Genomic DNA, 12683 nt, shown 5'->3' on the forward strand with positions numbered 1-12683 from the left:
AACTATTTTTTATTCCAAAGAATTTATTTACAAAAATTAAAAATGCAACTAAAATGGCAAATGCTTATAAAAAAATTCCCTGAAATTTATTTTAAACAATTCAAAATTCAACTAAAAGTGGGACATTTTTGTTAAAGAAATTCCTTGAAATTATATTTCCCTTTAAAAATTTACAAGAATTAAAAATGCAGCTAAAAGCGGCCAGTTTCTGTTTAAAAAAAATTCCCTAAAAATTATATTTTCCTGTACAAATAGAGCAGAAGTCCACTTCAAAGGTTATAATTACCTGTACTATAATCCTCATTAACCAACCCAAAGCCCAGGCTTACCTTTTTGTGATTTCATATCCCCAAAAAGAGAAAGCAAACATAATTTTGTTGATTTTTGACTAAATTGTTCATGATGTATTTATTCTTCTCTTTTCTTTTGTTTGAGTTTTTGTATATATATATAGAGAGAGAGATGTATGTATACATATATATATAGTATATGTATATGATGCTAACTGCAGTATTCCTTAATTATTATTTATTTACCTTTCACAATGCTAGATTAGTTTTCGTTTTGTGTACGGCTACATATGTATGTGTATTTGTATCTGTATCTGTAGATGAATCTGTAGATGTATCTGTATCTTCAAATGTATCTGTTTCTGTAAATGTATCTGCATCTGAAGTATTTCAATCTTTAAATGTATCTGCATCTTTAAGTGTATCTGTATCCTTAAATGTATCTGTATCTGCTTTGGAATGGTTATACACTATGGCCTAAGAGTACACGAATTAAGAGTAAATTTATCAATTTATCCTTAAATGCCTATGCGGTTGGGTTTTTAGCCTACAAGTTCAACTTACCGTGCTAGAAATTTGACAGAAAAAAAAAAATGTTTTCTTTTTTTTTTTTTTTTTAATTTTATCATTACATTTAGTTTTGGTTTTAATTTTAGGTTTTTGTTTTTGTATTTTCTATTTTTTACTTGATAGTATTAATTTGTCTGCGGTTACGGACCTCTGTGTCTGTGTGGCTGTGGCGTGTGTTGGAAGTGAACTTAATTTAATTACATTGGCTTATTTTCATTATTTGTTTTTATCGCTTTTCGTTACTGCCATCGCATTAGCTAGTTAGTTAGTTATTAACTACCATAGACATGTAACTAAATCGGCTTAGGCTATGACACAAGCAGCAGCAATGTTGCTTTATTTCCTATTTTCATTATATAATTTTTGTTTCATTTCGATTATTCTTTTTATTTTCATTTTTCCCATTAATTTCACGCTTCTTGTCATGCCTTTTGTAGGTTTTTACGGAGTAATGACTATCCTATCTGGTTTAATTTCACTATTTTAATTGAATGCCACAAATTGAATATGGCAAAAATTAACAAATGCAACCAACAGCCGGTGACCACGCCCCCACTCGGTGGAGGCGGTCGCTAAAATTGAATTTATTTTATAATGAAAAGTCCAATTCGAACGATGGGTTATATATATATATATATATACTTTTTTTTTTGAGGCAGGACGCGGCCTGTCACAAGGACAAAAACAAGTAACAACAAAAAAAAAAAAAACAAGAAAATCAAACAAAAACAAGGCATCAACAAATGGCCATTCACGCGCTCAATTACCTACAATCAAAATGCATTTAAAAAGTATTTAAACCTAATTGCCATGGGCGGAGCCCCAACTAAAAGGAGAGGGGGAGCAGGGGTAAAGGAAGTAAAAAGCTAAGCTCACCCAGGAGCTGGAAAGTTTCTGGCTTTAATCGTTGGTAATTCCTCGATTTCTTTGGGATTAAATGTCAGTTTTGTGGATCATTAATCATTATGTCTCTGTTGTTACATCTATGGTTATATGCAGTATAACAGTATTTGTAGTATTTGTCTAACTCTTTGATTTATCGCCACATATACACATATACACATGCATATAGTACATTTACACACTTAACACTTGGAGGATGAGCATTAAAAGTACATGGTACATATACAGTATAACAGTTCAAAATTGTTTTGTATATGTATTTGTGGAGATTGGTTTAACAGACATTTATAGAAATCGTTTTGGCTGGGTTGGTTGAATTTTGTTTTATTTATTATTATTTTTTTTGGCACCTTATTATAACAGTTTAGGTAATTAATGCTTGTATAACAGCTAAGTAAATAATACCCAATTAATTAAGAATTAAAAGAACTGCATTTTAGAATTGCAATTGCGTTTGGTATAACAGTGTACATTTAATTATAAAATGTTATTTAACAATTTCATATAAAAAAAAGAACAATAAATTAAGCATTTTAAAGCTTTAATCGTCTATAATCCATCTGCAGTTCAAACAAAACCCTTAAAAACAACAAACTAAACTGTTATACAATAATTTCTAACGAAACCAATTAGAATTTTTCACCCAAAAAAAAAGGAAATAGAGAGTGAGAGAAGCGCAAAACTAACTAACAAATCGCTTAAATAAACTTTGTCCTTTGGTGTTTATACAATTTGTCATTTCCATTTGCATTTTGTTTGTTCTACTTGAACTCCCTGCCCCCGCCTGCCACGCCCACTCACTATTTATTATTCATAGTTTTGTCTATGTGGCTGTGTGTGTGTGTGTTTGTTTGTATTTATTAATTTCTGGATTCGTGTTCCATGGCATTAACGGCAGCCATTCAATTATTTATGCATTTATCATACGGAATTTTAATTTTAATTCACTCACTCGCCGTACCTACGTCTTCATGTTGTTCTTTGTGGTTTTTGGTTTTTTTTTTTTTTTTTGCTATATTTACACACATAATAATAAATATTTGCTCAATGTTTATGTTTATGCTTAAAATGTAGAAAAAAAACAGCTAAAAAAAACACAATTAACTGCAGTAAATGTTAGTTTATTGCCCGGAAAAGTAGGCAATGCTTTTTCTCCTTCTACTCGTTATCCTTTTAATCTTTGGTGTTTTATGTGTGTGCATTTACTTACAGTGTGTTTTTTTGTGTGTGTCTTGGCTGCCTTGGGGAAATTTCTTAGCTTTTTTTTTTAGACTTTTCTTAGATATTTCTTAAATTTTTCTTAGATTTTTCTTACACTTTTTCCTTATTTTTCTTATATTTCTCTTTTCTCTTTTTTAGACGCGTATCACTTCACCTGGAGCCGGTCCTGTCTTGGGGCAGAGTGCATCATCAATGCTGTCCCTCAGCCGCATGGCCGCATTCAGCTCTGCATCATCATTAGCAGCTCCAGATCCTGCTCCCCCTACTGGTCCTGGTCACATGAATATATCGCAACCATTGACCGCCGCCGAGGCTGCTGCTGACGCCGGGGATTTTCGCGGTGTGGTGGGCACTCCATGCGGACAGGCACCACCTCCTGCAGACTTGGACTCATCCTCAAAGGTCACCATCTTCTCGCTGCGTGGCTTCAGGGTGACAATCTGTAGCTGAGCCGGCGGCGGTGGTGCCGGCTGCTGCTGCTGCTGCTCCGCTGCAGCCGCCGAGCAGATCAGTGTCTGGGGCGGACCCAGCTGTAGGCCATGCGGCAGGCCCATGCCCATGCCCATATTCATGCCCATGCCCATGCCGCCCATGCCCATGTTCATATTCATGGCACCGCCAGCAGAAACGCCACCCATATTCGGAGAATAGCGACGCGGTGGCGGCAGGGCCAGATCCCCCACGCCGGAGAGATTGAACTCACTGATGCTGCGCGGCACAAAGTACTCCAGATGATGCTCCGGTATGCCCGTCGAGCGTCGAATGGGCGTGTTCCTCTGGAAAGCCGAACCGCCATGGGCATTGGCCGCCTGCAAGTGGCTGCGTCGCGGCAGTGAGCTATACTGGGTGAGCGTATGGGCAGGACCAAAGAACATGGTCTGATGCTGGGCGGGCAGACCGCCAGCCACACCCACACCGCCGCCACCGCCTAGGCCGACGCCCATGCCTACGCCGACGCCCACACCGAGGGCGGGATCGGCACTGGGTCGCTGTCAGGAGGGCTTCGGGGTGACGGAAACGGAAACGAGGGCTAGCTCCTCGGCCTTAGGCATTACATGATCCTGAACGCTGAATCGGCGCAGCCACAGGACAATCTCCGTTTGGATCAAACTGAAGCACATGGCCACCACGGCCATACCCACCAATATATACGCCGAGGCGGTGTACAAGGCCAGCGGTCCATTTGGGGCCAATTCACCAAAACCAATGGTGCCCAGCGAGGTGAAGCAGAAGTACAGCGACTCAAGTACGCTCCAGTTCTGGAGCTTGTGGAACAGGATGGCGCCGCTGCTCACATAGCAGAGCAGCACGCACACACAGATGGAGATGGGAACGCTGGGTGAGCCGCGTGAACCACTGCCATTACGTCCTCCGGATGACTTTTTGCCCTGCTGCTGCTGCTGTCGATGCTGCTCCTGCTGCTGCGCCTGCTGCTGGGCCTGCTGCTGCTGCTGCTGGTAGACGGAGGGCGGCAGGCCATATTGATGCAGCTTCTGGTGGCCATAGTGTCCTTGATTTTGCCCCTGGCCCTTGCCCTTGTCCGATTTCCGGGCGCTGCTGCCGCCGCCAACGCCGCTGGAGCTGGTGCCGGCTCCTGAACCCAGGCCGCCGGGTGCACTAGGTCCGCCGCCGGGGCCGCCTTTGATACGCTGGCGCCGGAACAGGCAGCGCATCCCCGCCGAGAGCGCCTCGCCCATGGCGGATAAGTACAGCAGGACGATGGGTATTCCAAAGAGGGCGTAAACCAAGGCAGCCACCCGGCCCCACTGCGTGCGCGGGGAGATGCCGCCATAGCCTGCAAAGAGAAGAGGGAGAAGGGTTTAATATATAGAAATATAAATAAAAAAAAAGAAATAAAAATAATATATAGAAATATACAGTATTATTAGTATTATTAGTATTATTAGTATTATTAGTTTAATATATAGTAATAGAAATGAATAAATAAATAAATCGTATTTAATACAGAAATCATGAAGCGTTTTTAATGAGCATCAGGGCAATATAGCTAACTGGGCATTACTGGCAGTTAGTGATACGCCATTTTGTCCCTATAAAGCAAAATAGCTAGATGAGCATCACTGGCAGCTAGTGAGATGCCTATAATTTATAAAAAAGCCTCATAACTCGGCCAAAGACGCATGAAATTCAATTTGGAAAGCTGTTCTGAGTTGCCCTTTGTAAGCTTAACAAAACTGCATACTCAGTTTTGCTAAAATACTTACCTATAATTTATTAAAAATTTAACCAAAAAATTAGAAAAACCCTCATAACTCGGCCAAAAACGCATGAAATTCAATTTGGAAAGCTGTTCTGAGTTGCCCTTTGTAAGCTTAACAAAACTGCATACTCAGTTTTGCTCAAATCCTTACCTATAATTTATTAAAAATTTAACCAAAAAATTAGAAAAACCCTCATAACTCGGCCAAAAACGCATGAAATTCAATTTGGAAAGCTGTTCTGAGTTGCCCTTTGTAAGCTTAACAAAACTGCATACTCAGTTTTGCTAAAATCCTTACCTATAATTTATTAAAAATTTAACCAAAAAATTAGAAAAACCCTCATAACTCGGCCAAAAACGCATGAAATTCAATTTGGAAAGCTGTTCTGAGTCGCCCTTTGTAAGCTAAACAAAACTGCATACTCAGTTTTGCTAAAATCCTTACCTATAATTTATTAAAAATTTAACCAAAAAATTAGAAAAACCCTCATAACTCGGCCAAAAACGCATGAAATTCAATTTGGAAAGCTGTTCTGAGTTGCCCTTTGTAAGCTTAACAAAACTGCATACTCAGTTTTGCTAAAATCCTTACCTATAATTTATTAAAAATTTAACCAAAAAATTAGAAAAACCCTCATAACTCGGCCAAAAACGCATGAAATTCAATTTGGAAAGCTGTTCTGAGTTGCCCTTTGTAAGCTTAACAAAACTGCATACTAGATTTTAAATTTCATGCATTTTTGGCCGAGTTGTGTGGTTCACATTTTTATAGGTAAGTATTTTAGCAAATCTGAGTATGCAGTTTTGTTAAGCTTAGAAAGGGCAACTCAGAACAGCTTTCAAAATTGAATTTCATGCATTTTTGGCCGAGTTATGAGGGTTTTTTATAAATTATAGGCATCTCACTAGCTGCCAGTGATGCTCATCTAGCTAGTTATGAGTTATGAGCTATATAGCAAAATAGCTAGATGAGCATCACTGGTAGTTAGTGCGATGCCATTTTCTAACAATAATGCAAAAAATAGCTAGATGAGCATCACTGGCAGCTAGTGAGATTCCATTTTCTAACAATAATGCAAAATATAGCTAGATGCGCATCACTGTCATTAGCCTCCCAATATTGCAAAATAGCTAGATGAGCATCACTGATGCAATGCCCGATTTTATAGCCTCTCAATATAGAAATATAGCTAGATGAGCATCACTGATGCTCATGAGCATCACTGATGCAAGTGAGTAAAATTTTTTATTCAATTTGGCCGTTTCCCAAACTGGGGTAACAGGCGAACAGAAACCAGCAGCAAGCAACTGAAAACTGGTATAAACTGTTATAAAAACTTTTGGGCAAAAATAATAATTGGTATAAACTGTTATATTTCATTTTATGCATTTATACCTATTTGTTGCCGACAACAACAGCTTGATGGCAACAACAACCTTTTTACAACAACATCCCTACAGCAGCCCATCCAAATTTCTGAAATTTTCCATACAAATTGGCCGTTTCCCAAACTGGGATACCAGGCGAACAGAAACCAGCAGCAAGCAACTGAAAACTGGTATAAACTGTTATAAAAAGTCCAAGTTTCGAACCATTGATCTTGGAGTAAGCACAGACTCAAACCAGATGTGACCATATTGTTAATTTCATTTTATGCATTTATACCTATTTGTTGTCGACAACAACAACTTGATGGCAACAACAACCTTTTTACAACAACATCCCTACAGCAGCCCATCCAAATTTCTGAAATTTTCCATACAAATTGGCCGTTTCCCAAACTGGGATACCAGGCGAACAGAAACCAGCAGCAAGCAACTGAAAACTGGTATAAACTGTTATAAAAAGTCCAAGTTTCGAACCATTGATCTTGGAGTAAGCACAGACTCAAACCAGATGTGACCATATTGTTAATTTCATTTTATGCATTTATACCTATTTGTTGTCGACAACAACAACTTGATGGCAACAACAACCTTTTTACAACAACATCCCTACAGCAGCCCATCCAAATTTCTGAAATTTTCCATACAAATTGGCCGTTTCCCAAACTGGGATACCAGGCGAACAGAAACCAGCAGCAAGCAACTGAAAACTGGTATAAACTGTTATAAAAAGTCCAAGTTTCGAACCATTGATCTTGGAGTAAGCACAGACTCAAACCAGATGTGACCATATTGTTAATTTCATTTTATGCATTTATACCTATTTGTTGTCGACAACAACAACTTGATGGCAACAACAACCTTTTTACAACAACATCCCTACAGCAGCCCATCCAAATTTCTGAAATTTTCCATACAAATTGGCCGTTTCCCAAACTGGGATACCAGGCGAACAGAAACCAGCAGCAAGCAACTGAAAACTGGTATAAACTGTTATAAAAAGTCCAAGTATCGAACCATTGATCTTGGAGTAAGCACAGACTCAAACCAGATGTGACCATATTGTTAATTTCTGTCTAAAATGTTGCTAAATGCACCTGGGCACACTGAAACTAGACGCTACATTTAAATTCAAGTTTGGCCGTTAATTTTCAAATTAAATACGTTCAATTTAAATCGAAAAAAATTGTAAAAAATCTAAAAAAATCACAGAATTTGAACGTTAAATTGAAATTTAAATTTGGCCGTTAATTTTCAAATTAAAAATGTTTAACGATTAAAATAAATGAATTATTCAGGCCTGCTCCGGTAATCGTAAAATTTTTTCGATTTCGTTTTGGGCGAAAACGAACCGTTTTCGTTTTTAGCTGCTCCGGTTTTCGGCAAATTTCTGCTATCGGATGTTTCGTTTTCTCATCGTTTCTCACTGCTCAAGCAGCTAACTTGTGTTGTTTGGTAACAAGTAAACAACGTAAAGTACTGCCTATTATATTTACAATTGCCCTTTTTCTAAGCCAGAAAAAGGCAAAAAATGGTAGAATTAAGCAAATCCATGCACCTAAGATGCTGCCACACTTTTCACAGTTTTAATTCCGGTGGTCTCAAGTAATTATTTGGTTATTTTGGACCATTTAAGTAATAAAATTAAATAGCATTATTTATAAACAACCATTTTGGCGGTCCTTTAAAGTTATTAATGTATTCATTTCTATTTTATAAGTATTTTTAACTGGATGTTTCGTTCCACCAACAATATGGCAACCTTGGCGATAACTTTTTGCGGTGAACTTATCGACCTATCGCCAAACCGAGAAAACTGGTTGAACACGGCAAAAATTTTGTTGTTAAATCTGAGGTGGGGTCAGAAATAAATTTTTTATAAAATAACTACCTGCCAGAATGATCTTATGGTGGTGTGGAATAAACATCAATAGACCGCTGACTAAACTATTTTTTTCCTTTTGTAAATAAGATCTGATTTCATATAAAAAAAACCATCTACTTTTCATTCCGGCCAGAAAAAGGTGCCCGGTTTTTAAATCGAAAAAATCTTTCGATTTCGATTACCGGAGCACCAATTTCTCGTTTTCAAAACCGAAAACGAAAAATTCTTGCCGTTTTCGATTACCGGAGCAGGCCTGATTATTTCAATTTTGATTATTAAAATTTTATTTTTAATTGAAAAATTAAATAAAATTATTTAAAACTTCAAAAATGTATTATTGTAATCACCCACCCTTTCCGCAATAAATAAATAAATCAAGATTTCATTTCCCTTCTTTTTTGTTGTTTATTATTATTTTTTTGTATTTCTTAATATTATTATTTATTTCTGTATTATTTGTTATTACTTAAATAAAATTAAATTAATATTATAAATTATAATAAAACTAAAGTAAAATCCCTAGACTAGACTTGTTTCTTGGCCCAAATTGTTTAGCCAAGAAGGAATAATTGAATTATGACCAACTTTTGCGTGGGTTTCGGCTGCTCCCTCTCTCCTCTGCAGGCGAAATCTCTGAATGTCACTGTGTTGTGTGTTGTTGTTGCTGCCCATCTCTTCGAGGACTCCATCCGGGGGTATTTCGGTGTCCCTGATCCTTTATCTAATTAGCAAGAGCAGCGCGTGGCCAGGCTGGGGCTATGCAGATACTGTTTGCCGATTAGCAGGAGCAGGATAAAGTAATTTTTGGGTGGCAGACATACATGTACTTCTACTTCCCCTGTGCATTTGGCACAACAACCTTTTTTCGAGATCCCCCTCAACCCCCTCCCTGTTCCCATTTCGAAGTCGCCCCAGACTGGCCCTCAAAGCCAGAGGAAAATAATAGAAAAAAAAGTTACTTTTTCTGTCGGCGACACTTTGGCTTTGATGTTTGTTTTCTTTTTTTTTTTTTTATCCCCAGCATGGAGACCTAGCTTCTAGGCCTCTTCCTGCCGTTTTCCTTCCTCTTCCTGCCTGCACACACACGACCTAACCCAACACACACACACATTCGACTTGCTCTCGGACTTTCCGTCTCTGCAATGAACTTTTAATGTGGAAACTTTTATAATTGAGTAAAATTGTGCGTGTGTGTATGTATTAAATTTTATTACTGACAAAATACAACAAGGAAAAATCAGAAAATGCTTTTCGTCTGTAATGTAAAAAATACTTAAAAACCCCAAGCACGTTTAAGTGGCATAAGGAGGAGGAGGGTTCTTGCTCCTGCTGCTCCCTGCGCTGCATGTGTAGGCTGGCTCTCTTCCGGAGCTTACAACGAGCTTGTTTCACACGCTACGGAAAAGTTGTTGAAAATTATCATGGCTCTACTATATACTATATATATATACATATAGCAACCCCATCTTTCATAAATGGTAAGCGTTATGCCCCGCCCCTGACAACGACAACGACGACGACGACGGCTGCTAAAAATTGTTAGTGAAAATTATAACATTTACAATATGGCGCTGGCGTCCATAAAATTGTATGTAGTTATAACTAACTAACTAACGACGCACACATGTCGGTAGATATATCCTTTAAAGGGGTTCAAGGGGCTGCCAATTATGCTGGGCAATTTTCGTAGGAAAAAGTTTTAAGGGTTGGAAAAACGATTTCCATGTTGGGAAAATAGAAAATTTTTTAGAAACAGAGAAGAGGGTCAGTTCTTGGCCAGATTTATGCACTGACACGTGGCTTCTATAGCTTTTCTTAATGTTATTTCAAAAATATTATATGGTTTATATAGTAATATTTATCAGGGGCCGTAAAAAATAATTATTGGAAAATTTTTGGAGTGAAAAAATCAAGAACTTAGAATAAGAATAATAATATTAGATTTAAAAGGATAATATCCTGGGAATCCTGGTTGGATAATCTATCTATTTCTGGGTTGATTTTTAAAATTTGTAATGATATTGATATGATTTTTAAAATAAAACCTGTAATGATTACGGTTCCTGTTATTTACATAAACATATTAATTATTCACACAAAATTTAGTTAATTTTTGTTAAAAAAGAAAAGCAAAAAAAACAGCCAAAATAAATCACTTTTTAAAGCCCTGCTCCTGTTTATCCTTGCCCAAGCACCGCCAGGGCTTCCTTGCCCGCTCTGGCTTAACATCCTTAGGCCCCAAGGATGCCTTAGATACCTTCTTCTCCAGCGTAGACTCCATCAACTCCTCCTCCCCCCTGTGCCACTCGTCAGAGGCAAAAAACACAAAGCCCGCGCGCTCTGCTTGACGATAGGCCTGGATGGGTCCCCGAGAGCCAAACTCATAGTACAAAGGATACGGACGCAGGGTGTCAATGAGGCTGAGGATGGGCGAGAAGATGCGCCAGATCTGGCACTGCTCCTCGGTGTCCAGGAAGTAGGTCTGATCACCTTTAAACACATCCAACAGAGCATCCTGATAGTGCTTCATTCGAGGCAATTCCCGGCCGCAATCGTCCAGGCAAAGGTTAAGCTCTGCATCGCCAGGACATAGCTCCTGGCCGGGCTTCTTGAGACGCAAACGCATGAAGATCTCCTCGGTGGGTTGGCTCCGCAAGACCATCTCATTGCGTATCTCACCGCTGTGCGTGTGATAGGGTTGACAATCCACCGGCTTGTACTGGATACGCACCTCGGTTTTGGTGTCATTTAGGGCCATGCCAGCGCGCAGGATGAAAGGCACACCCTGCCAGCGGGGATTATCGATGTGGAGGATGACCAAGGCAAAGGTGGCCTGCGTGGAATCATTGGCTATATAGCTGTGCTCCTTGTAGCCACACTTGCTGCCCTCGCTTTTCCTGATATATTGACCAATGACCACATGTCGTATATCTGGAGCCACCACCTGCCTCAAGGTTTTTAGTCGCTCCTCTCGCACCTCCTCGGTGCTGCTGGCAAAGGGCTGATCCATGGCCATCATGGCCAGCATGTTCATCATGTGATTACCCATCAAATCCCGTATGATTCCAAATTCCTCGAAATAATTGGCTCGCCATTCCGGCACTGGGAGTGCACTCTTCACGGAGATCATCACAGCGGCCACATGCCGGTTGTTCATGGTGTTGCCCCAGAAATTGTTGGCAAAGCGCAGGAGGAGCAGATTCTGGATCACCCGGCGGCTTAGCTGGTGGTCAATGAGGTAGATCTGTGACTCTCTGAAGCTATCCAAGAGTGCCTTCCTGAAGAAGCCATAGGTTATGTCATCGCTGGCAAAGGGTTTCTCTACGATGATGCGGGTCCAACCGTTGGGGGAGCTGCACTGGCGGCTGGCATGGAGGGTAACCTGGTCAAAGGATCGCGGTGGCAGGGCCAGGTAGAAAATCCGATTGGCTTTCGGGGAGACCAGGTGCGTGTGCTTTCGCTCCTGTTTCCGCATTGCCTTGGCCAAGGCGGCGTAATGCTCCGGCTTGTTGTACTTTCCCTGCACGCAGTACACCTTGGACCAGAAGCGTTCGTAGTTCTCCAGGTCCTTGATCTGGTCTAGGGTCACGTAGGGCATTACCCGCCGGCGGTAGGTGCTGACGCGCAATGGTGTCCGGCAGTAGGTGAATATCCGGAGACGCTTGGGCAGCTGATTGTCCCGGTAGAGGGTCCACAGGAGCGGGAAGACCTTCCGCCGGGCCAGGTTACCCGAGGCCCCGAAGATAACTAGCGTGTGGGCCACCTCCGCCGCCGCCGCCTCAGCTTTGGGCGCATCCTCGATGGAGAGCATATTTTTTTTCTTTTTTGCGAAATTGAATTTTAATTTAATTTGGAAGCCGAAAGAGCCGAGAGAAATTATTTTGGTGTTTTCAGTGAGAGTTATATGGCCAGGTTGGGTGGATAGGGAGCAGGGGTTTCTGTGGGGAAAAATAAAAAGAAAAGAAAGATATTTAAAATAAAAATTAATTATTTAAGGAAAATAATAAAATAAATATATTAATTAAGAAAGTAGATAAAAAAAATGAATAAATAAAATAATAAATAAATAAATAGTTCATAAAAATAAATAAATTAATTAATAATAAAAAATAATACAAAAAAAAAAAATACTTCTGGTAGGCGAAATTATCATTAATAATTATTTTTTCACAAGAAGTATTCATTTCCGACCCTATAAACCATATAT

At 39.6% G+C, this 12683-nt stretch overlaps 1 protein-coding gene across 1 annotated transcript in view; it reads right to left on the reverse strand.

The window, feature by feature from the left end:
- Positions 1-536: 536 nt before the first annotated feature.
- Positions 537-12683, reverse strand: part of LOC108080533 (uncharacterized) — a 60007-nt gene continuing 47860 nt past the window's right edge. The window contains 1 exon segment of the mRNA XM_041774746.2: positions 537-4779. Coding sequence (XP_041630680.2) covers positions 3119-4779 — 1661 coding nt within the window. The 3' untranslated portion in view covers positions 537-3118.

Source organism: Drosophila kikkawai, chromosome X (assembly GCF_030179895.1).
Source record: "Drosophila kikkawai strain 14028-0561.14 chromosome X, DkikHiC1v2, whole genome shotgun sequence".
Classification (NCBI taxonomy): domain Eukaryota; kingdom Metazoa; phylum Arthropoda; class Insecta; order Diptera; family Drosophilidae; genus Drosophila; species Drosophila kikkawai.